At 43.6% G+C, this 25,947-nt stretch overlaps 1 protein-coding gene across 7 annotated transcripts in view; it reads right to left on the bottom strand.

Moving 5' to 3' along the window:
* Positions 1-10,006: 10,006 nt before the first annotated feature.
* Positions 10,007-25,947, bottom strand: part of LOC138819667 (synphilin-1-like) — a 132,098-nt gene continuing 116,157 nt past the window's right edge. For 6 of the 7 annotated variants that reach the window (XM_070011158.1, XM_070011159.1, XM_070011160.1 and 3 more), the window contains exons 9-12: positions 22,582-22,674; positions 20,871-21,939; positions 19,221-19,291; positions 10,007-10,664 (exon numbers count right to left, since the gene is read on the bottom strand). In XM_070011158.1, the coding sequence (XP_069867259.1) occupies positions 10,580-10,664; positions 19,221-19,291; positions 20,871-21,939; positions 22,582-22,674 (1,318 nt within the window). In that variant the 3' untranslated portion in view covers positions 10,007-10,579. The remainder of the gene's footprint in view (positions 10,665-19,220; positions 19,292-20,870; positions 21,940-22,581; positions 22,675-25,947) is intronic. The other variant, XM_070011163.1, reaches the window with a different exon arrangement.

Below are 25,947 nucleotides of genomic sequence, written 5' to 3'. Positions count from 1 at the left end.
TTTGGCTTCTGTTGAACACTCGCTTAACAGTGGAACTCCTGGATCATATGATAAGTGTGTAGTTCACATGGCAACAAGTTGCCAGATTTCTAACAAGGTTGTGTCATTTTGTCCTTCCCCAGAAATGTAAGGGAGTTCCGTGGGTGATGTCTACAGCACCCTATGTTGACTACAGTGTTTCCTCACAATTCGCCCTGGCGACTAAAGATAATAAGAATTTCTTTCAAGTGTCTATTAACTATGTGTGTATCTTCTTTTGGGAATATTTTGCCATAATGAAATATTTTGCCATATTTTAGGAAGGATTGCTTTGTTTTTATTTTTTATTTCATAAACACGTATCTACTTGCTGTGTTCTTATAAGTAAGAATTGCTTTATATAGATCATCAGAGGTATGGCTCAAGTGATAAAGCACCAGATGCGAGCAAGAAAGCCAAATAAGACATCAAGGCCCCAAGTTCAAGCCCCAGTACAAGCAGAATAAAAATCATTTACCAGAACTATTCATTGTGGATATTTTATGCTGTCTGTGGCAAATGATTTTTATTTTGCTCAAACTCACTTTCTCATTTTTTTCCTTTATTCACTAACGTTTATTGGCTATCTGTAATGTAACAAGATTGCTTAAGCTCTATCTTTTAGAATCCATCATCTTATTTTATGATCTTTAAGTAGCTGTACAAAGGAGGTGCCCTTTAACAAAGCAGTTGATGAATACAATGCATCTTGATCAGTGTCACTCCTTTCAACCTAGAATCAATTTTAAGTTATTTCTTTTTCTGGCAAAGATTGCCTTTCTTCTATAGCTTCAAGTATATTTCATAAATTTATTTAGGACTATTATCTTACTATTATTATGTTTTTGAAAACCACGTCTAGTAAGAGACTTTTTTTTTACTACCTACAGAAACAGGGAAGAAAGGAGAGATGGTCAGGGAAGGGCAGCGTCCTGGAACATGGCCTGCCATTTCCCCCAGGACGGCTTTCCTCATCTCCAGGAAGTTTCCCCGCATGCTTCCAGCTCGCCGTGCCCTCCTCTGCACTGGCCAATGTGGTGCTGGCTGCCCGCATGGAAGTCCATGCAGAGAGGGTCATGGCTGTTTGCACACTTCCTTCCGGAGCTGAACAGAGGCCTCTGCTGAGCACACCGGGCACATAGCCCTATGAACTTGCTAGCTGGCCCCTACCAGCTGCTGTCGGAGTGCACACCTGTCTCACCTCCCACACCATGAGGTCCACTGGCCCTGCGTCCACCCGCTTCATTCCTGGGTGATGGGTATGTTTTTAAAATACAGGTCACCACTTTCCAGCGGTGGCTCCCATTACGGTTCAAGGCTTGCTCGTGAGGATGGAGTTTTCTTCTCCCTCGGATTTCACAGGCCTGGCTGCTATCCGGCCCTCCTCCCCTTCTCCATGCCTGCTCCTCTGCGGGCAGCAGCTGCAGCCGTGCTGGGGTCTTCTCAGGAACTGGGGGGCGTTTCTGCTTAGGATGCGAAGGGGAAACAGCAGGCCTGGTGCCACTGGCCACCCTTCTGTCCCGTTTGTTATCCAAAGACAACTGATGGTAAGAGGGCAAGAAAGGGGTTGAAGGACAGGGCACCATCTCTCCTCTCTGCCAGGACAGTGGACGTGGAAGGATCTGAGGGGATGGGGACGGAGTGGCCCCCAATGCAGCTGATGTTACTTGGACCAGGTGGCCAAGTTCCCTGTGTGTCTGCTGTTGGAGTATTAGCTATGTGATCGTCGCCTCATTCGAATTCCCGTTTAGCAAGGTTTCCCAGATCTCACGTCACAGGTGACAACCAGGACAATGGAGGCCTGCGGGGTTGGGATTGTCTCCTGGAAGGACCCAGTGAATATTCCTCACTGGCTGAGCCCTGTGGGCCTCGGTGATGGGTGGTACCATGGGCCTCTGCCCGGGGCCCAGGTTGAGTAACCCAACTATGATGTTTCATTCTTCTGTAGAAAGGTGAAGTCGAATGGTCCTGAGCATGGAGTACATCACACACCCAGGATCCAGAGGTCTATCTTGGGGCCAGGCTAACTTTGGTCCTGAAATTGTTTGGGGGCAAGGAAAATGGGTCATCTGGCTGCCCTGGCCATGTGATAAGAACAGAGTCATTAGTCCTGTTGGTTAAGACATGTTCTTTCTGTTTTGCCATCTCTCTCACTTAGCTGCCGTCACTGGGTTAAAACACAGCTTGATTCTTCCAGGCATTTGTTTCTGTAATTCCTAAGTGTGTAGGATAGACCTAGGAGAAGATAAATGCTAGTCAGGTATAGATATAGACAAGCTCCAATTCGTGATTCCAAACCAATGGACAACGGAGTTTACATTTAGGCTTAGTTCCTCCATGCCAGACTGCGGTGTTGCTGCAGCTCCTGCCATTTCCTTCTCCGAGAAATTGGTAACCAGAGTTATACTCCTACCGGAAATGGAGTCCTTTCAGAAGCATAACAGAGATCTTCCCTGTGCTTTTGTAGATGTACGCTTTATAGTCAAACATTATTTCTAGTCTATCTCTACAACTATAGAACTATGCAAATATGATCTAGACACATATCTCTGTTTTTCCATTTCTCAGTTTGAAGGGTCTATTAAAGTTATAGCTATGACCCTTAGTAGTTTTTCCTTTTTTATCTTCCTTTCTCTCTCTTTCTTTCTCCTTTGTTCCTTTGTTCCTTCCTTCCTTCTTTCTTTTCTTTCTTTCTTTTCTTTTACTCTTTCTTTCTTTTTTTCTTTGATGCTGACATTGGGTCTAGGTGCTGTTCCTTAGCCTTTTTATTTTGCTTAAGGCTGCACTTCTGACTTTATTGGAGACTCTCATAGACATTTTTGCCCGGGCTGGCTTTGAACTGTGAGCCTCAAATCTCAGCCTTCTTAGTAGCAAGGAATACAGGAATGAGCCATCTGTGCCTGCTCCTGGTAGTTTTTAATAGCGGTTTTCCACAGCATAGTTAAGTATGTGTGTTGGGATCAAACGACGCTTCTGGGATGTTTGCCATCTAGTGCCCTATCCTGCCCAGCAGAGAGAATTCTGTAATTACCAGATCAATTTCCTGCTTCTTTTTCATCCTAAGTACAGATTTTTCTCTGGCAGGGAGAAGTAAAATCAGTCTACATAAAACATACTACAGAAAAGACAAATGACATAGGGTAGACAATGATGAATCTAGAGAAATTATGGGCAATTGTGAGTTGAGAGGCCTTGTATTGGCATGAGGGGGACAGAGGAGAGAGTTTTAATAAAATTATTATGGCTTTTGTAAAATTCGGAGGTCCTTTGTAGTTCTTAAGAATCTTAAGTAGAGGGTTTATTTGGAAATCACTTTTGGCTATCGGGAGTTGGTTTTGACTGCAAAACGACCCCGAGACTGTATATGTGACAGAATGTGTCCCAAGTTTCCAATGTCCCAGTAGTGTAGAAATAGGATTTTCTTATTCATGCTGGCTTGGGCTGTGCTTTCATTATATTCATTTGTTGTTCATGAATCAGTAAGCACTGGCCATCTGTTTAAACAGATTTAAGGTTATTCATTCTGGCCTAGAGTTTCTGTGTACTTCTTTTAAAAAAAACCCTCTAAGACTTGATAGTTAAGACAGGCTCTTCTGCTCTCTTTTCTGATTATATTTCTCATTGTATGGTTTTCTGGGGTTCTGAAGCCCACATTAAAGGTCGTGCTGCTTCAGGCGCTGGGATTTGATTTCTTAAACACTTCCCAGGTCAACCAGAGTGCTAGAGTTTATTACTCTGCAAAAACCAAACCCTTTGCCAAGTGGAAGGAGAGAAGGGCATGTTTAGATGAAAGTGCTTGATGTTCAAATCCTGTCGTTTGTTGACATTATATTGTTCAATGCAATTTCTTCTACCCTTCAGGGCATTTTTAATGTTTTCCCAAGACCAGTATGAAGAGGCTTCAAAGCAGCCTCTTATACCAGTTTATGTGAGTCACACATCCCAAACCTTGTATCAATCTGAAGTGTATCCCCTACACACACCAAGAAAATAGGGTATGTTATATTAACAAGCCATATTGGATATCACACACTGGTATGGGAATAAACCAGGTAACTCCCACGTGGGGACTAGTGGGTGGAGAGCTGAACCTTAAGTAGATCGCAGATTGAGCTATACGATAGTAAATTCATCCAAAGCTCTCTGTTGCTAGTGGTCTGATTTTGCTATTGGCCACAAATTTGTCATGAAGAACGGTTTGTGTTGGTTGCTTTAGAGCCTCGAAATTTTTTATTAAACAACTATCAAAAAGATAATGCATGAACACCAGAAATTTGTGCTTCATGCTTATTCCACGGGTGGAGAAATATGAGGTATTTATTAGCCTTTTTAAAGTGATTTTCACCTTATTGAACCACATACATAGCAATAAAACACGGCTTTATGAGGAGATACATTTTAGTTCTTTTTATGGTTAAAAATGAAGTGCCAAGTCTTACATTTGAAGAGTTATTCAGTCTTTTAGCAACTGCTCTCTGCTTCTAGAACTGATGATACCCTTCTTCCTTTCCCTTTGTGCTGGTCTGGGTTCTTTTCATGGTCAAGTGAGTCTGTCCAAACGCGGGGGGAGGGGGGGCGGCTTTCTGAGAAGGCAAACCCAAGGAAGCCCTGGGGGCTGGAGGAAGAACTTCCGGGCATTATGGGAGTTTCAGACCTTAGAGCAAGTTGGATGAAAATGGAGGCGTGCAAGCAGAGCTGTTAAGAGTTTTCATTGCCAATGGTTTCTCGCAGGACACTCTTCCAGAAACTAACATCCACCAAAGCTGCAAATTTAGGGGGCTGGAGGGGTCTGAACTCCTGTCTGGTAAAGTGCTAATATGTACTTGAAACTCATCTGCAATTCACATTGCACAACGGAGGAAATTGTCAGCACTAGTTTGAAATTTTCTTCTTTTGTGGGCTTGGGGACAGACTTCAATGTTATTTTAACTGAGTGTCCTCCAGGCAAAGATATTTACTTAATTGGGCAGCCAATAAGAAACCTTGTTACTGAACAGTTTATAGAGAACAGGCTGTGTGCTCACGGTTCGTGGAGAGTCTGGGAAACAAAGGAAGTGTGAAGAGGAAGCTCAGCCTTGTAAATGTGTCTGGAAAGAGGCTGAGCGAGAGTCGAATAAAGCATCCCGTGTCCACTGGGCCAACATAAATTCCAGCAAAATGGTCCTAAAATCAGAGGTGCGACTTCTCCTGCTTGTCAGAGTTGGCGCCTGGGACGCACAAGAGCTTCACCTGACCTGGGGATGCTGCTCTCTTCTTGTCTCTCTGTAATGTAATGAGTGTTTTCTGCTGCAGGCTTCACTCCGTCTGGCAATTGTGGTGGATGGGAAGTGGCAGGTTTGTTTTTCGATCATAGATACGTGTGGGCAGATACAGCTCTATGGGGCAGTTGTAGCCAGGAGCCCAGGAATCTAGCAAGAAAGGCTATACCTAGAACGGTTCCCTTTGTAGATCCTTTACAGGGTTTGGTGATTGCTATAACAGCAACAGAAATCCTTCCCATGAGCCAGCAAAGGTAACCACCGAGAACTTCTCAACCTCACTTGATATTTTCTGGCTGTACCTGCTCTGTACTCACTGTTTTAAGTTTGGTAAAAGTTTGAGTGCTGTTAAAGGCATGTCTCTTTCCATGTTGAGCTGAAGATCCTTTGTGCAACTACTGAAAGATGATTAGTAAAAACTTTTAACAGTATGTCTTTTTAAATCCAGGTAAGTGTAAAATAAACAAACCCAACAAGAGCGAACAGCCAGGAATTGCTTGTGTGCTCTTAGTACTAAATTAATATAAATTTGGAGAATAGCGAAGGAGGAAGTGACCCCTACCACCCCCACACGTTATGCCTGCAGCTACATACTTTCTCCATCCTCCATAGACAGTTTAGCAATTTGAGGGCAACAATAGTCCTACATGTTGAATTAATATTATTTTGCATGTAACAAGTGTGGGTTTCAACATCTGTTAAATTAAATGAATCAGCAGGATTGTCAGGGGAAACCGAGAAAAATAATGGGACCTTTATAGTTATTTCAACCTACTTATTTTCAGAAGGTGTAGAGGTAGCTGGTGAAGAAGACACAGGTACACATCAATGAGTAAAAGGTGGCGGGGAGCTGCAGGTGCTGCTGCTCTCACCTGGAATCCTACTTATTTGGGAGGCTGAGAACTGAGGATCAAGGTTTGAAAACAGCAAAAATGTGGCAGCAAAGACCGTGAGACACGTAGCTCCAATTAAGCGAAAAGCCTCACGTGAAGCTGTGACTCAGGGGCAGAGCGCCAGTCTTAGACGAAAAAAGTCACACAAGAACACACAGCCTGAGTTTAAGGCCATGTACACACACACACACACACACACACACACACACACACACACACACACAGAACAAAAGGATGTGGAAAAACCGATATTCTATTCTAGTCTAAGGACTGCTACTGTGATTGAATGGAAACTTGATTTTCTTCCCCCCTGTGGCAAGCAAGACAAAAAGTTATATAAGGTTCTTATTAGCTAATAACAAGAAGCACGCTGATTTCCCCCATAGCACGAACTCTAAGAGGAATTTATTTTATGGCCCTTTATAGAATGATTGTTTTTTTTTTCAAAACACATGATGGTTTCAATAAGCTTTATAAAATATATGGAAACATTTTTCTACATGGCTATGTTTTATATTGATTTTTGATGAATGCCATAGTGCAGAGATGATAGTTCTATGGAGATTCAGGATATATCCCAAGTCAGCAATGAAATAGGTTAATGGGTTACATCTGGGCCTGGAGCCTGTGGAAGGGTCCTGGTAATGTATGCTTCAAAAATAATGACCACAGGCTACTACACTGACATCATTACTAGAATGTTACATTACTGGAACGTAACCTGGGCTACATTTTTGATGAAATTTGTCTAAATAGTTCTCCCTTAGTACATGTAGTTTGATTTGATCCTGGCCTTCATAATAATAAAATGGTCCAAATTCCATGTATGTATCTGAAATTGATTCGAATGTGTCCCAATATTGTTAAGAGAAAAACCACTGTAAGGGGGGTGAAACGTGGTCTTAAGGAAAGGTCCTCTGACGTAGAAGTCAGTTTAAGTATCAAATACAACGAAGCAAATTTCCTTGGGATGTGAAGTCTTGAACATGCGACTGACGTCATAACTTGGGCCTGACCTGGAGATTGACAGTTGACTGTCAACGGCTCTCAGGATCAGTGCCTTGGACGGGAAGGGAACTGGAAGTGGAAGGTTTGCTCTAGTGCGGAGATGGGACTTGTGGAGTGTGGAGTTGTCCAGAGTTGAGCAAAGGGCTCCAGGATGCCCAGGGAGGGTGTGTGCTTTGGGGCAAGAGCTTTGGGGCTCTTGCTCTCTTCAGCTCAGGAAAATACCCACAGAAAGCCAGTGGCAGAGGCCTCTGGAGGCCAGATTTAAGAGTATGGAAAACTGTTATCTATTTTGCTAACCACCATCTAATAGAGGTGCTACTGAGATCATACTGAGATAAGAACTTTAGAGTCTCGTTAGGAGACAGGAATCAGTGTTTATACTGATGTATACTGTTTATGCCAAATAAAGGGATGAAAAGGGGGATGCGGTCACAATATTTAATGCCTATCCTATGAAACTAGGGAAACGGAGGAAAGGGGGAAGAAAGAAGGGTGAGAAGAGTTACACTGACCAAGATGCATTGTGCTTACGAACTGCTTTCTGGAATGGTAATCCCTCTGAACCACCACTTATAGCTAATAAAAATATCATTTAAAAAAGAATAATGAGGAAACAATACCAGTAATAACACAGAGCATAAAGGCAGGCCTATCCACAGGGGGTCATGGGCGGCAGACATAGTGAACTCCACTTTTTCTGAGAGGACAGTACTGACTCTTGCAATGAATTCCTCGTTCTTATTTAACTTCCTCAACATCCATCTTATGGTGCTGATGGTCTGGTATTTTGTTATCCTTTCTATGAAACATTATTAATTTGATGTGCTGAACTCTGGCAATACAAGTCCTTTTAGAGTCATAAAAGGAGCCAATCTTTACAAGATGCTGACAGATGTTGTGATCGTGTTTTTGCTTTTACGATAGAACCGGGTTTTCTACTCTGCTCCGTGTAATTAGGCATGCAGATAGAGCTGCACTCATTTTACTAGCTCAATAGGAAGGCTTGGAGCTGGGGCCCCAAAGCGCTCTTTACGTGAGCATGTAAATGTCTCCTGATTCCCATAGAAAAATAAGACTTGGTGTTTTCATGTGGAAAATGCTACACAAAATGGAGTTGTAAGAAACACAGTCATCATCTTGACTAAAGTCAAAGAACCCTAATTTACTCACATCGGGAAGAATTTGAACAGTACAGGTATGCCTGTGCATGACCAAAGAGCCACACACATTTTTAGAGTCCCAGCAACATCCTGGACTTTAGAAACATAGAAACGCTGTCTTACAGTCTGCTGACCTGAATCTGCTCAACCTCTCTGTCTTCCCTATTTCATTCTCTGCTTCTTTTTGTATCTAGTGCTCTAGGTGCTAAAAATGTCACCTGCACCGAAGAGTTGAATTGGCAGTTTTCTGGAAGTTTTCTCTGCTATGTTTGACAAGCTTCTCTGTCTTGCTTCAAAGCTGATTTCCTAAGGCCCACATCCTTTGTCTTTCTCAAGTGAAAACAGAGTTTCAGAAGGAAATGGAGCTCTGGGGGCCAGACACGGCGCTCTCCGGTCCCTGGTTCTTTACAGGCCCCACTCTTGGCTGTGTCCCAAGGGTGCCTCACTGCGTGATTCCCAGTCCCTCCTCTGCTCCGGGCAGAAAGCACAAGAATCTACATTTCCTATGTGCTTGCCACATGCTCTCCATTAAGGATTGTGAGGAAACAGTAAAAGGGGGCAGATGAGGCCATGGAGCCCAAATCAGACACAGGGCATCTCACTCAACAAAGAGGCAAAGCAAGGCATGTTGCAACTACCTGTGACATCAGACCCGAAAACAGCATCTCAGCACCGGAGCCAGGACACAAGAAGCTGACTGAAAACACACACACACACACACACACACACACACACACACACACACGCACGTTGCTTGATAAAAGTTGGCTGGAGTCCATTTCCTAGATGTGTATGTAGGTCAAGCTCTTCCAGATTTCTTATGGAGACAATGCCCACAACCAAAGAGCTGTCCAGAAGTGCAGCAAGGACCAAAGCTCAAGCTCCTGTGCACAGTGCACTAACACAACACGGTGTGGAGGCCAGCTCAATAGGGCGATAGAAAAAACAAGCAAACGTATACAAAACTTTCCCGAAGTTCGCGTTTCCACTCTATAAAACCTCTAGTGATGATCATATAGTAGTTTCTGGTACCTATTAAGTCCTTTCTCTCTACCTCATTGTATCTCAGCTTGCCCAAGTGACCTGCGTAGGGAAGGAGTTGCCTCTAGATTCAGTTATTCATACCAGGACACAGAGCTGTCCCTGTGGGGTTTCAATAACCTTGCTAGTCACTGTAACAGTATATAGCACCCTGTCCTGTATTCTTCTTTGAAACTAGAACTTGACAGGCCTTTTATAGGCCCTGCCAACACTCTGCAAATAAAACTCTTGAAGTTTCAGCAGAAATGTATTTTTATATGATAAGATGAAACCTTCTGGAACTTACTACTTGCATGGATGGAAAGGGCGGCAAGAAAAATAAGGCTGGAATGAGCCCGGGCTCCACGCTGTCTCCTGACGGGATTAGGCAAGCCTCATAATGTGCTAGAGAGAGGAAAAAGAGAGGGACCCAAGGAGGGGACGAAAGACTTGGTCGTCATTAGCATTTTCCCATGTCAACGCTGAGATCTGAGAAGGCAGAAGGATTGGCTTACTTTACATACTTGTCTGGTCCGTTAGTACTTAATAAAATATAGAATGTTTTATTTGACCCCCTAGGGGAAAACAGCTAAACGGGGAAGTTTGTTCTTGAAACCAAATATCAGCCATCAAAATACTTCCAAAGCCCTTTAGAAATCAGAACATCCTGCATTTATTAGAAAGTAGGTGCCCCGAGCTTATAGGTGGCTGTTAACATCATTTTATTTCCCTTATACAAAAAAGTAGAAATGACAGAAAAAACACTCTTGACAATACCACTGACCTGGTGTCACTGAAGAGCTGAGCCAAAGCTGCCTGTGTTCTGGGGAAAGAGAAGTTCTACCACCATTAGCAAACACTCATGCAACTGACGGAATAGAAATGGCGTCAGTGGTTTGGCAAACATCCTTCACATAGCTTGAATCAATCCAATATTTAAAAGCATACATTTGCCCAACCATGCTCTTAAACAGCATCTTTCAGGAACCAAGTTATATATATATGTATATATATATATATATCCATCCATATATATATACATATACACACAAATATCACCCACAAATGTATCTTATTATGGTTTCATACGATATATACATTTAAGGCATCCTGATATGTGTTGCTGGTGAATGTGGTGCTCATGGTTCTATTTCCACAGTGGGTCGTCCAGTAATTTCCAGTGAAGTCCAATGGGCAACAGTGAGGACATTAGGAAAGTGATTTACAAGAAGAGTTCTTTGGACTCTGGCTCAGCAATGTGCTTTATGCTTCTGGATTTCTTCATTTTTCTGTAGGTGTCATTATGCCTAAGAAAGAGGAGAAAACACAGGCTCACATTATACAATGATGATCAAGGCATCAGGCCACGTCCCGAAACAGCTCACTCCAAACGGAAATTATCCGTCCTCAAACCATACAGGAGCATACCTCATTCCTAAAGGCAAGTCATTTTCTTTTTGTAAGAACTATTCTTTTTTTTTAAATTTAAATTTTATTTTTTATTGTGAAAATACTGTACAGAGGAGTTACGATTACATGGGCAAGATAATGAGTACATTTCTTATCAAGCATTGTAGCTTCCTCTTTGTTTCCCCTTCCCATCCCTTCCCAAACTCCTCCCACCTCCCCCCACCTGATCCTCCCCACCCCTCCAAAGATGTAAGTGTAAACTTGTTCAACCACTTTGGAAAGCAGTATGGAGGTTCCTCAAAATACTCCACATAGAGCTCCCCTATGACCCACCAATCCCACTTTTGGGCATTTACCCAAAAGATCGCAAACAAGACCACACTAAAGCTACCAGCACAACTATGTTTATTGCAGCATTATTTACCACAGCTAAGATATGGAACCAACCCAGGTGCCCCTCAGTAGATGAATGGATCAAGAAAATGTGGTATATATACATAATGGAATTCTATGCCTCCATCAGAAAGAATGACATTGCCCCATTTGTTAGGAAATGGAAAGACTTGGAAAAAATTATATTAAATGAAGTAAGCCAGGCCCAAAGAAACATAGGTCCCATGGTTTCCCTTATTTGCAATAACTAGTATATGTCTGAGTTAAGCAGAAAAGGTCAGATAAGTTGATGTTAGGGGAATGAACCCCAAGATAAATATTCAAATGTTTTTTTCCTTTCATATGATTGTTTCTAATATAATCATAAGATGATTTCTTTGTTGCTTTGAATGTCCTTCCCCCACAGTATAACCCCTACTTTCACTCTATTTGATGTTTGTATAATTTGTGGAGGGGAAGGGCAAAAACAAATAATTTAACTAGGGATACAGGTGGACCCATTGCAACAATGAGATGTACAAGACGTTATGTCATAAGAACTATTCTTTAAGCGATAAACTACTCATGCAGCAATATGCTGTCTGAACACATTTGAATTTGGCTCCAGAAGTAATTCTTCAACCATACTGACTTGAGCAAGGCAATCTATAGTCAGGTGACTGGGATCAAGGCAATGTCAGGTGATGAGCAGATGCAAGAGGGTTTTATATTTTACTCACATTGGCATCACTTCTGATACTCTTTACCCTCCAGTAAGCTTGAGTCTTAAAAGTCTGAGAAGAATGCCTTGTGTTTGGTCACATGGTAACTGAGCAGAACATGAAAAATTCACAAGTACTAAGCTAGTTTCCCCTTCCTGTAGTTTTACCTACTTGTATCTTTTTCACATGCTGGTTAATAATCATAGACCCAAACAGAGAAATTGGAGGATAAAAGATTTTTAAAAAAATTATATGAAAGCATTTTTTAAAATAACCATCACAGGAATGAAAACATACTCATATCATGGCCAAGAATCAAGAAGCCAAAATAGTAGGAAGTAAAACAAGAATCATAAAAGCACCTAAAGTGTCAATGATCTGAAAAGATCTAGGCTTTCTCTACAGACATAAGGAAGTAAAAGAAAATGAAGCAATGTATTCAAGCTACTTTGGAGACTGAGATGTGAGGATTGTGGTTGGAGGTTGGCCTAGGTAGGAAAATCTGTGAGACTCTTATCACCAATCAACCAACAGAAAACTGGAAATGGAGCTGTTGCTCAAAGTGGTAAAGCACTAGCCTCAACACAAAAGTCCAATTGCCCAGGCCCTGAGTTCAAGTCCCACAACCGAAGGGAAAAAAAAAGAATCCCAGAGAATTCTTCATAGTACTCCACACACAGCTAAACACCCCTAATCCAGCAAATTTAAGATATTCTAGGTCTACAAGGTCACAAAAACCTCATTACTTACCATCTTCCTTGGTGTGAAGACATGTCTGCCTAATCACAAATAAGTAATCAAGCAAAGACAGAGAAAAGGAAAAGGCAGACAGGTTCAGCGGTAGTGTCTACATAGGTGAGCAGCCAAAGGAAGTCTGGGGATGATACTGATGGGGAAGCCAGGGTGGTCAGGAGAGTGTAGACTGGCTTGTGGACCAACGCCCAAAGGCAGAGGAGCAGGTCTCTCCAAAAGAGAGAGAGTAAGACAATCGAATTGTCTGAATGCAACCAAAGATGGGCTTTGTCTTAAGCAAAAAGTGTCTGATTCGCATGTTGTAATCTAAGAAAATAGAGTAATTATTCTCAGGGGAAAATTTAACCATATGAGAAGGAGACATGTCATTTACTGGGTCACACCAAACCACTGCGATTAATATTTAAGAGCAAGAACAATAATGAACACTAAGGCCTGACCCAAATCTCAAATGATTTAGCTGAAAGCGAAAGAGAGGATTGAATGCTAAGAGAGCTAGATGTTCTGTTGGTGGTTCTCTCTTAAGAATATAGCGTCTGGAGCCAGACTGATCAAATCTAAATCCTGGCTCCACAGTTTGTAACATCATTGCTGGGTCATCTCATGTAAGCACACGATCATCTTACGCCTCATTTCTAGTGTTCAGAATTTGGGTAATATTAGTATCTGTGTCGTTGTAAAGATTAAACCAGTAAATATTTAGAAAGCATCTGGAATGCTATGGTTATCTTTATCTTCTGTAGCAGGATGCCAAGAGATAATGAGGATGTTATCTGAAACTGAAAATGTCCATGAGCATGTTATCTAGACATAAAGAATACTGGAGAAGATAGTGGAATCGAAAGCAAGGGATAGAGTCCGAGGAGTAGGAGAAGGGATAAAATAGTGACTGGGGACAGCCAGCTTTATTACAATGCAAGTGTTACTCATATGTGTCACATCATCTTGACTTAAAAAAAAGTCTATTATAAATAAAGAATTCAAAAGAAAGCACAGGTTGCATTCTACAGATAATACTTGATGGGACATTTCTGTTTTAATACAGGGGGGTGCTGTGTGACAAATCGGTGTGACATGGGTCAAGCCTGTAATCCTAGCTACTTAGCATGCACAACTCTAGGAATCCAGCTCCAAAGCCAGCCTGAGCATGAATGTTCAGGAGCCTACATCTCAGTCAGTGGCTGGGCACAGTTGCATCTGCCTGTAATCCCAGCAAAAAACCAGAAGTATAAATAGGAGGATTGCAGTCCAGGCTGCCCTGTGCTTGAACTAGACCATAAAAAGGGTCTGGCGGAGTGACTGAAGTGGTAAGAGTGACTGTTAACAGCACAAGGCTCTGAGTTCAAATTTTGATGCCACCAGAATAAAAACAAAAACAAAAGCCCTCAAAAGCATACGCTTTCTGCAGGATACAACCTGGATGATCAGAGAGAGCCGAATCCAAACAAGTAAAACAGCACCTCACAACTGAGTAATATCAGAGCAGTCCCAACTTGCCTGAACCTTTTGATCATCAAGTCCTGAGTTACCAGTATTTGAAGCACTAAAAGTCCTAGGATAATTCTGGCCTGAATCATTCTGATAACCTGCTCTCCTGGCGTTCATTTTTGGATATGAGAGCACACTCTGAGTGACCAAAATTGAAAAAGAGAAAAGACTTAAAATCACATAACAGATTTTTTCCCCCCAAGTAACTAAAACACTGACTCGACCAGCCACAGCGTTTGGTTCCACCACGCAGACGCAGCATGAACGAGCGCCCACAGCCTGCAACGATGTGCTTCCACTGTTGGCCGAAGAAAGAGCTTGCTGGCCCTCTGACCTCCGTTAGAGTGTCACTGAAAGCCCCGTATGCAGGTGATCTATGTCTTTAAGAAAGGATTTTGGTTGAAAGTATGAAAATGTCGTCGTGAGCCAGATTCACCAGAGGAGTCAGGCGCCACTACCCCACAAGCCTACGGCAGGCAGAGCGGTCCCGCTCTGGGATAACAGGCCCAGAATTTTCCCTGTTATTTCTCTTTATCCCTCTCTCTCTCTCTCCCTGTAGCTCTGCTTCTCTGCGAATATTTTTGAGGTTCACCTATGTGCCAGGCACCAAGAGAGACACTGGGAGTTCAAATGGGGTTCAATGAAGCTATGTGGGGTCACAGCACAGGTGTGCTTTCATTTCTGGTGTTTTAACTGTCTTTAATTCTCTGATTATGACCTCCCGAGTCCAGGGATCAGGCCTGATTCGGGTTCAGCAAAACCCAAGGATGGGGTCCAGGGACAATGCGTCCCTGCACGGCTCTCCGCCTAGCAAGGAAGAGTCTGACAGAAAGTATCAGAAGGCTTTTCGGCAAAGTCTCTGTATGGTGCATATTAAACTACCACTATTATTTTTCCTTAAAAAAAAAACTCAACCTAGGCCTGTAATCCTAGCTGTTCAGGATGCTAAGATCTGAAGATGAGATTCAAAGCCAGCTCGGAGAGACGAAGCTGAGATTTTTGTCTCCAATAAGCCAGCAAAAAAAGCTAGAAATGGAGTTGCGGCTCAAGGGGTAGAGTGAAAAAAAAAAAAAAAAGCTAAGGGAAAGCTCCCACACTCTGAGTTGTTCAAGCCCCAGGACTGGCACAAACAAATTAATACATCCATAAATAAGTAAACAAACAAACATATAAAGAAATGAAAAACTCCATCCTAGAGAGTTTATTGATAAGTTAGCCTCTGTGTGCGCGCGCGCACGTGCTGAGGATTGAACCCAAGGTCCTCACACTTGCTAGCAAGTGCTCTTGAGCCATATTCTCACGCTCTTGTTTTGAAGGTGGCATCTTCCCAACTTTTCCGGGGCTGTCTTTTGCCTTGCCAACCCTCTCAGGACATGCTCTGTGAAACGCACGAAGATGTCCCCAGTGATGGCCAACCCTTGGAAGGATACAATTTGTAAGTGGGCTTTTGGAAAGAGAGGCAAGGTGGGCAGAGATGAAGAACTAAATCATTTGTTCTCAGGTTTCCTGGCTCTCCTAAGGCAGGATTAGCTTGCTGGAGAGAAGAGGCTATGCTGTTGGGATGGCTGATTCCAAGGCCGGTTTGGCTCTGTAACTTCTATGGGGCCCAGCAGGGGACCACTGCCACAGAACGGCTGTGTCTGGCCACCATGGGTTCACCACATTACTCTCTTTGAAGTAGCTTTTGAGTAACTTTGAAGTCTATGGAAAATTTGGGCTTTTGGCTCTGGGCATGTGATTCTACTGTGACTAACTCATTTGACAAGAAACCCTTAATAATAGCGATTATTGTTTAATAGACTTTTAAGGAGTCTCTTTTAGTGCTGGTGCTTGGGTCAGGGTTTACCTGCTGATAACCACTCAGACAGTAGGAGTGCTGTGTAGTCAGAGAGGGTGAGGGGTGGGGGGTGGGGAAGAGGTAGCTGGTGTTACCACGCTCTACCTGTGGGTATCTGGATCAACATTCACCTCCCACGTTACAGTTTTCAGACACATTGAAACTCTGCAGAGATGAATGCTTCGTTGGTGTATTAAGACCATTCATTGCAAATATTTCCTTTGCGTTCTAATAACTCGAAACCAACTTATCCTTTGCAGGAGAAAGTTCAGATAAATCTGCTCGTTATAAACCAAGCCATCTTCTGCAGGTGAAACAGTGGGAAAAGCTGTTCAAAATAATAAGGCTGAATCTAATTTTAAATGGTGTTAAGAAGAAATTTAGACTCTATGCTATCACGCTGTGTCGGTTGGAAAAATAAATAGCAAGCAGAAACCCCTCCACAGAGCAGACGCGCTCTAAAATGTTGCATTCATTGTCTCTGTTTTTTCAAAAATTGTAGAAAGTAAAATGTGATTCCAGAGCATCCATACCCTGAGACCCACCGTCCCACCCATTTCCCCAGGTCCTTGACTGGGCGTTCAGAAGCTCCAACCCTTCCAAGGCGGAGCTGGCCACCTAGAAAGGAGCCACTTGCTAGCCAAGCAAATCTTGGGCCAAGATTTGAAGTGATCATCCACAGATGACTGCTTGAGTTCCTTCCTTGGCAAAGTGGGGCAGGCATGAGAGTTAGTTATTTTTCACACCAACATTCCACTCTTAAGTTCTTTAAGAAATCTTCATGTTAATTAGAAAAATTCACCTTGGTTTATGTTTTGTTTTGCTTTGTTTTGCTGGTCCTGGGGCTTGAACTCAAGGCCTGGGCATGATCCCTGAGCTTTTTTGCTTTTTTTTTTTTTCTTTCAGGCTAGCACTCTACTTCTTGAGCCATAGCTCCACTTTTGGCTTTTTTGACAGTCTTGGTTTTTTGACATGGGTTTTCCTGCTTGGGCTGGCTTCAACCACAATCCTCAGATCTCAGCTAGGATTACAGGGTGAACCACCAGCACCTAACCATCTATGATTTATCTAAGGAATGGATCAGGTTTGTTCTACCTGCCTTTGAGCGGTTCTGAGTAACAGAACAATATTTTCTCTTCAATATGAAGAAGGAAGAAGGGAGAAAGAAGGAGGAAGAGGAAAGACTAGGAGAAGAAAGAAATAAGGAAAGAATGGAAGAGAATGAACGAGAACAAAAAGGAAGGGGCTGGAAAGTGGCTCAGTGGTAGAGTGCTTGCCTAGCATGCATGAAGCCCTGGGTTCGATTCCTCAGCACCACATAAACAGAAAAAGCTGGAAGTGGCGCTGTGGCTCAAGTGGTAGAGTACTAGACTTGAGCAAAAGAAGCTCAGGGACGGTGCCCAGGTCCTGAGTTCAAGCCCCAGGACTGGCAAAACAAAACAAACAACAACAAAAAAGAGGAAAGAAGGAAGGAAGGAAGGAAGGAAGGAAGGAAGGAAGGAAGGAAGGAAGGAAGGAAGGAAGGGAGGAAGGGAGGAGGAAAGGCAGTCAGGAAGGAAGGAAGAAAGGCAGGGAGGCAGGAAGAAAGAATGGGAGGAAGGAAGGCAGGCAGGCAAGCAGGAAGGCAGAAAGAAAGGATAGAAGGAAGGTAAGAAGGAAGCAAAGAAAGATCTAAGAATCTCTTCCACTTCTTATGGAAAACACATGCCAATCTAAAACTGTCATAAAGGATAGGTTAATGTATAGCGGAGTGAGGAGAGTAAAATCGCTCAGCTTTGTTCCCTTCAAGGGATAAAGTATTTCCGGCAAGAGAACCTATCCTGCTACTGTCCTGCTTGCAATTGCTGTGGAATCCTGGAGGAGTGAGAGGCCCGCTCCTTCCTGCTTCCCGGACTTGCCAAATCTTTGTGCTTCCTTGCCTTGGGTGTTGTCTAAGGACAACATCAGAATTTTCCAGGCATCAGAGGGCACGTTCAACCCGGAAATGGGGAGCTTTGGTTGAGGGAAACACGGGCGGGCTAGCTCCAATGCCAGGGAGGGCTGGGATATTTCTTCCTAGTCCTGTTCCATCCCCCTGGCTTGGGCTCCGGCGCTGGCCGGTTCTCTGCTCAGGGTGGCTGAAACAGCCCAGTGGCTGCCTCACACCACAGCACAGCAGACCCCAGCAGACCACCGGGGACCAGTAACTGCTGAATGACTGCCAAAGCTCTTCCTCCAACGTTCTCATTAGTGTGGCCGGGTCTTAGCTTCCCTCCAGCCCATTACAGGCCTAAAACAGATCACATTTGATTTGGGGATGGGAGGTGAGGAGATGCCCTAGTTTCTTTCACCTTAGTATTCTGAACTGAAATTTACACACTCAAACACACACACACACACACACACACACATACACGTGCAGCACACACTGTCTGTCTGTCTGTTTCTCTGGAGGATTCTGGAAGAGTGGTGGACAGCATGCCATCATTTATGTAATTCAATTGTTTATTCAACTGTTCAAATGATTTAAAAGGAATGATTTCTTTTTAAGATGAATTTGGGGTTTACCTTTTCTCAAAAAACCCCAGTCAAGCATCACTGAGGGCATCAACTCCCCCTGGCTGGCTTGCTCTCTCGCTGGTCCTCCCGCCCGCCCGCCCAGTCAGCACAGGACACGCCCTGGCTGCAGAAGGACGCTGCCACGGAGATGTCCCAGTCACTGGTGGCATTGTCCTCTCTCCTTATGCACACATACTCCATGCATGTGAGCGGTAAATTTTTGTTTAAGAAAGATACTTGTTTTGTTGGGTCTTCCAGATTGGTTTCTGGACCCAAATTAAAGCTCATCGTGTGAAGCTGGGGAAGTTCCAGTGTAGTGAGACCTCACTTCTGAGATCGGCAGGAAGGGACAGAAGAACCGTTCCGCCAGCACTCAGAACCGAGACTGCTCCAGCTCTGACCCTCAGCTCTGATTCGAATCAGAGGCTCACAAAACACTTAATCTCAATGCCCACTGGGTACGTTGTTCTATTTAGAAAAAAGATGGAGAGTTAAACTCAAATAAGAAACACAGTAATATTGGGAACGAAGCTGATTCTTCTGACTAAGGCTGGAACAAAGTCCCTATTTTCCAAAGAGCTAATTACCATCGACTACTTCTATTTGGAGAAAGAGTCCCAAGTTTCTTTTGCTTCCACAGTGTCACATCTGCCGAGAGTGCTACAGGTCCACAATTTGCAAGCTCATGCATTTCAAGCAAAGGAAGAATAATGTGGCACAATAAATCTTGGAGCCTCACGTACCGTGCAGAGTTACGCAGATGCTCTTCAACCAGCATGTTAGAAGAAAGATTGAAGCAGCTGCCGTACATCTCCTAAAGAGGCGCAATTAAAAATCATCGGAAAACATGCAACAAGCTCAGCACGTGCACAAGTCTCAGAAAACGTGAGGCATGCTAGCAACAGACCAGAGAAGAGCAGCTTAGGATCCACTTTAAGGAGCATGCGAAACCAGGGGCGGGGCACGATGCTTCTTTTACTACTGATCCAGAGAACCTATTAAGTTACTCATAAAAATTTGACATATGGCAGTTTTAAGTTTAAACATATTTAACACAGAAGGTCTGGGCACTTAACCACAAGTGTGCCTTTTCTAGATTTCAAAACAAGGACGTTGAGTTGAAAATTGGATATAGATGCTGAAGTTTTATAACAAGGAACGTTTACAGAGGAAATTGATTTGTAATTTAAAAATACAGTCAAGAAGGTTCTAAAACTTGACTTGGATAACGAATTTAGGTAGTTTTTAGACTTCATTTTACTAGGATTTTTTTTAACATTATAGCAAATAATAAACTATGGAGATTCAGACACTTTGGTGTGTGTGTGTGTGTGTGTGTGTGTGTGTGTGTGTGTGTGTGTGTGTGTGTGTGTGTATGTGTGTGTGTGTGTGTGTGTGTTTTGTCAGTTGTGGGGCTTGAACTCTGGCCTTGGGCACTGTCCCTGTGCTCTTCAGCTCAAGGTGAGCGCTCTACCGCTTGAGTCACAGCGCCACTTCCAGTTTTCTAGTGGTTTATTGGAGAAAAGAGTCTCATGGACTTTTCTGCCTGGGCTGGCTTTGAACTGAGATCCTCAGATCTCAGCCTCCAGAGTAGCTAGGATTACAGGCATGAGCCACCAGCACCCGACCAGGTGAGTGTTTTATCTAGCAAGGATGATGGAGGATTTCAGCTATTTCTTTCAACAGAGAGTTTTGCATTTTGGCTTTTACACTGCGTTTTCATGATGCGACTAGCACAGGATATGCAGACAACACTGCTTCAGAGAAATGTTTGTATCTCTTATTTGCTGGATGCAAATCCCAGATTAGAGGGCATGTGGTTCCCCATAAATGCAATCATAAACTAGAGCATATGTCACACGCGCCCATCCCCTGGGTACTGGAAAGCTCTTCACCTCTATTTAGCCCCCAACCAACACTTAGAGGTCTGGGTTAAAAACGGCCAATGTTCATTTCAAAGGTCACTCCAAAGTTGAAGCAACGAAAAGTCTCTAGAGATGTAGTTTCTATTTATGTGCTTTTAACATTGGGCCTGTACATAAGCTATCTGGTCCCAAGAACAGAACCAACTCTCTTGCCAAGGCCGAATCAGTGCCAAGGCAGGGCTTGATTTTGTCGTATTCACTGGTGGTTGCACTGTGTACTAAGACCACCCAGCCCCTGATGTCTAAAGATCAAGCCATTGAGGGGAACCCCTCTCTAATGATTCTGCCTCAGGAAGGGGTTCTCTAGGCTAACATGTTTCAGTGGAACGGTATGAATTTGGCCTTCTGCATACGCTTGTGGACTATTTCTGCGGATTCCCTCCACGGCCACACCGGTCAGGGATGTGTGACAGTACAGGAAGCGTGTGACCAAGGGTTCTGCAAGGGTATTCTCTAAATAGAACTCACTGCCTTATTCTTTGCCTTGCTGGCATTGCTCGCAGGGTCTCCCTTGGCGTCTGGTGCCTTCCTTCCAAGCGAGGGCAAGGGCAGCGTGGAGGTCTTCAGCTGGTGGGCTGCCTGATAGTTGTTATTGTTGTTCTGGTTGCCGCTCAACGTCTCCATGATGGACCGGAAGGTTCCAAAAGGCCTTTTCAGTGGCTCCCCTGATTCACCAGCCGCGGCGCTCCGCTGGGGGGTCCTGCCCGTCTCCTTTTCTTTCTCTCCATTTAGTTCGGGGCTCGTCTGCTCCATCTGCACCAGAGGCTCCTCAAAAGTCACCCTGAGTTTCGAGTTCTGAGATGTCCTGCGTTTGGAGGATGGAGATTTGAGGGCGCTCTTGGGGCTCGTGGCGACTTTCTGGGCAGCAGTGCTGTCGGGACCGGGCTGGGGGTGCTCCCCAGAAGGCTGGCTAGGGGGAGTGCTCCCCGCAGCCGGGCACTGCGATTCCACATCCGGCTCGCTGCTCTCGGAGGTGGGAGACGGGCTGTGGCCGTCCAGGGATTTGGAGGCCTTGGTGCTGAAATGAAACCGGCGTCCTGAGGCCACCGAGTGTTTCTTTATCATCAGGTGCAGGCTTTCGGAACTGTCCACGCTCTCCACGCTCTCCACAATGGGCTGGGGCCGGGGCCTGTCTCCTTTTCTCACCGGGGTGTTCTTGGGGTCCTCGGAGTGGTTGGAGTCTGTGTCTGACTCACTCAGTGACCTCTGCATCAGCTGCCTTAGTCTGGCGAGCTTTAATTCCCTCTTCTCTACAGGGATCTTTTTTGAATTTTTAGAGGCGGCCTGTGCATCCTGGAATTCCAAAGACAGCTTCTCCTGGGTGCAGACATTCTCTGAGATTTCTTTCCCCAGCAGCTGCCGCAGGATCTTATCAGAGTCTTCGTCTTTTGCTTTGGGTCTGGGCCGGCTCGCTGAGGACAGGCCTCCAAGAACCTGAATTCCCTCTTGCACTGCTGGCTTGCTTCTGGCTGGAGACTCTTCGTCAGCGTCAGCAGCTTTCCACTGGGCCGTCCTGGAAGCTGGTGAAGGGGGCGAGCTGGAAGGAAGACGGATAAGTGAGAGGATGGCCCACCACGTTCACATCACTCAGCCATGGCACGGCAGCTAGCATTACTCAAGTAAGCATGCAGTCAGGGCTGATCACTTCATGGCTCTCCAAACCACCTGCATGCAAATACTCCATTGTGTCAAATGTAGCTAAAGTACTCCATGCTTCATATCTGATGACTACTAAATTTGTGTATTTCATTTCGCTACTTTTTCCCCTCCTGCACCAGGGTCTCCCTGGGGAGCAGGCTCAGGGTGGCCTTGAACTATGTAGTACAGACTGGTCTTGAACTTGCACACCTCTTGCCTCAGGCTTCCAAGTGCTAGGATCACAGGTATGTGCCACCAGCCCATGAATTTGACATGAGCTTTTTCGATTTCATTTACAATACCTTATCAACCTATACATCCTAATTATCCTAATGCCCACTGCACATCTGTTTGTGGAAGAAGTCAGTAGCAGAGGCAGAGATGAACACAGCTCCTGTGATATTTCATTTTTATTCTTCTTTGTACAAAAAGAATGCTTCCTACATCATGGTCTTAAAAGACATTGAAAGGAATCCAGAAGACGGTTTAAAGGTTTCTTAAAGGCTTAAAGAGTTTCTTCTACCAACCTGAGTGGTATTACCTGGGTGTGGAAGGAAGTGATTTGCTCTCTGATTTCTGGGCTTCTAGAAGTTGTTGGAGTTGTTTCTGTAGTGTAACTCGTTCCACTGTCTGCCTGCAGAAGACAATCAGAACATACATTCTCCAGTGTATGGTATGGCTATCAACTACTATTTCCATGATAATGCGGTAGGCAAAAGCCTTGAACTGCGTCAATCTGCATACTCATAGTTCAGAAAATTTCCAAAGGAAATAATGTTCATGAACTCTGAGCAACTTGTTCTTCATAAGACTAGTAAACAAAATGTAATTATTTCTATAAGGACATCTATTAAAATAATAATTTATCTAAGTATCCATGGACATACAAAAATTGACACATATATATCTTACTTTAATATATATAAGTAAAAATAAGTAAAATGCTCTATATAGTACAATCTCATTTTAAAGAAAACTCTCTTCTTCCCTACCTTTCAATTTTTAACTCTATATGAACAGGAAATACGCTGGAGGATGTATTTCAAAATAATACTTTCTTAATTGAATTTTAAGTAATTATATCAATTTACTGATCAGAAACAAGCCAAAACAAACAATGATTAGATTAACAATGAACTAACTTGGTATTTTCTTTTTTCTTTTTTTTTTTTTTTGTCAGTCGTGGGGCTTGAACTCTGGGCCTGGGCGATGTCCCTCAGCTCTTCAGCTCAAGGCGAGCGCTCTACCACTTGAGCTACAGCGCCACTTCCGGTTTTCTGGTGGTTTATTGGAGATAGGAGTCTCACAGTCTCTCCTGCTCGGGCTAGCTTTGAACCTCGATCCTCAGATCTCAGCCTCCTGAGTAGCTAGGATTACAGGCGTGAGCCACCAGCGCCCGGCTAACTTGGTATTTTCTTATAGAAGGAGTAAACAATGAATGGTAACAGTGCATTTTCCCTGGATGTAAGAGTATGTATATTAGAATGTGCTTTGAAGTTAAGGAAAAGACAAAGTAGCACAGGCTGCAGGAAGTGCACATAATACAGAAGTTGCAATATGTGAATCAAGCTGATTCTTCCTTTACGGGAAGAAGCGGCATTTACTGGACTTGGTAGTGATAGTGTGGTTCCCCAACATGTCCATTTACACCATCATCTCTAGAAGTGGTTACAGGGTACCACCGCATGACAAACGGAAGGCAGCTATCCATCAGCTCATCTTGAAATAGGAAAAGTTAAAATAGATCATGGGAGTGAAACCAGTCTAGTCACTGTGTGTCTCTGTAGTGGGAAGAGATCAGAAGGAGGGAGGGGCTGGAAGTGGCAGGGCGGGAGGGGGGAGCGTGGGGGGGCGGGGAGGGGAGGGGGTCAATGGGAGAAGAGGCCTGTGAGCCACAGAGGATGACTGTGAACCAACCCCTCTCCTCAGCTGCAGGTTCTGTCTGTAACTTGAATGAGCAGACAGCCATCCTAGAGCTTCCAGAGAGAAAGGTGGACTTTTCTCTTGATTTTGGTCTTGTCAGACCTGCCACCTGACCTGCAAAAGTAACAAAATTCTTGGTGCTATTTTAAACCACTCATTTTGTGGTAATTTGTGGCCGCAATAGGGAACTAATCTACAATTAGCATCAAGATTTCATGGGGCTGGGAAGGTGGCTCAGTGGCAGAGAGTTTGCCTTGAATGTAGGAGGCCCTGGGTTCCATTCCTCAGCACCACATAAGCAGAAAAAAGCTGAAAGAGGTACTGTGGCTCAAGTAGTAGAATGCTAGCCTTGAGCTGAAGAGTGAGGGGGTGCCCAGGCCCAGAGTTCAGGCCCTACGACCGACACACATGCACACACACACACACACACACACACACACACACACACACACACACACACACACAAGCCAAGACATAAAGCAAAATGAAGAGTTACAAGTATTCTTAAGATAACAAGGGTATCTTAGAGACACGTTAGAGATGAAGCCTAGCACTTCTTGCAGGGGATTACCATGTCTGTCTAAATCTAATCCTGTCAGATTCTGAGAATATTTCCCATAAGCCCCAGCACTCTTTGTTTTTCTCAGCAGCATTTTTACTCCTAACATTTCATTCCTTAGACAAGTCTAAGATCTTATTTGATCTCATCCTGATGACTGATCTATTGAAAACTGAAGTTGTCTAATGTATTAGGATCCAGCAAATGTTTCCTTGAAGGTTCAGAAGATTACATATGTTAGGCTGTTGAGTCTGACAGTTTCTTTGAACCACGATCCTCAGATCTCAGCCTCCTAAGTAGCTAGGATTACAGGTATGAGTCACCAGTGCCTGGTTACTTTAAATGTTTTAAGTCTTAAAAGTTTTATTTTCTAGGAAGTCTAGATTGCTTACAGAGATTATTTTAGCTATTGGAAGGGGGAGGGGCAAGAAAGTAGAAGCAGAGCAATAAGGGAGGCTTCCCAAGAGCCTAAGACCTTGCCATATTGTATGATATAGACTAACAACAAATTTAGGCCTCCTACCCCTCCTGGCCATTGTTTTATTGAAATGAGCTGTATTTAGGATGTGTGTGTATGTGTGTGTGTATGTATATGCATGTGTGCATCCACTAAGCTATACCACATGTACTATATAATAGTTTGTGCATATTTCACTATTACACATACATGCATGCTGTACATACAAATATACATTTAGATTTTAAAAGATTATATTTTCCATCTAAAATTAATTTTTAAGGGTTTTTCCCTTCTAATCTATCAATCTTTCTTTGAATACTGATTCTGATTTTTGGTACGTCTCTGCATTATGGCAATGGTTATTTGGTTGGTGCGATACTCGAAGGCTTTGCTAGCCTTGGTCCCTCGGCTGGGCACTAATTAGCTCCTAAACATAGCTTCTACTTGCTAGAAACCCACCTGGGCTCTCATTGCTGGCAGTCCCCAGAAATGCTTTCTAGTATGCAATGGGTGTCGGTGTCATAATCAGATCAAAGAAAGAATTGACTTTCTGATGTCAATTCACTTATGAGTGAACACTTGTATATTCAGAGGGAGCGTTCATTAAGCATCAGCTTGATTTAAAAAATAAATTTGCTGGAGATGAGGATTATTTAATCTGTAATTCCAATATATATATATATATATATATATATATATATTTTCTTTTTCTTCCTTTCTTTTCTTTCTTTCTTTCTTTTTTTTTTTTTTTTTTTGTTGGTAGTGGGGCTTGAACTCTGGGCTTGAGCACTGTCCCTGCGCTCTTCAGCTCAAGGCGAGCACTCTACCACTTGAGTCACAGCGCCATTTCCGGTTTTCTGGTGGTTTATTGGAGATAAGAGTTTCATGGACTTTCCTGCCCAGGCTGGCTTTGAACCGTGATCCTCAGATCTCAGCCTCCTGAGTAGCTAGGATTACAGGCGTGA

The sequence above is a fragment of the Dipodomys merriami genome, unplaced genomic scaffold, assembly GCF_024711535.1.
Source record: "Dipodomys merriami isolate MVZ:Mamm:240054 unplaced genomic scaffold, mDipMer1.0.p SCAF_81, whole genome shotgun sequence".
Lineage (NCBI taxonomy): Eukaryota > Metazoa > Chordata > Mammalia > Rodentia > Heteromyidae > Dipodomys > Dipodomys merriami.
Note: the sequence above shows the minus strand (reverse complement) of the source record. Positions and strands in the feature narration are given on the sequence as shown.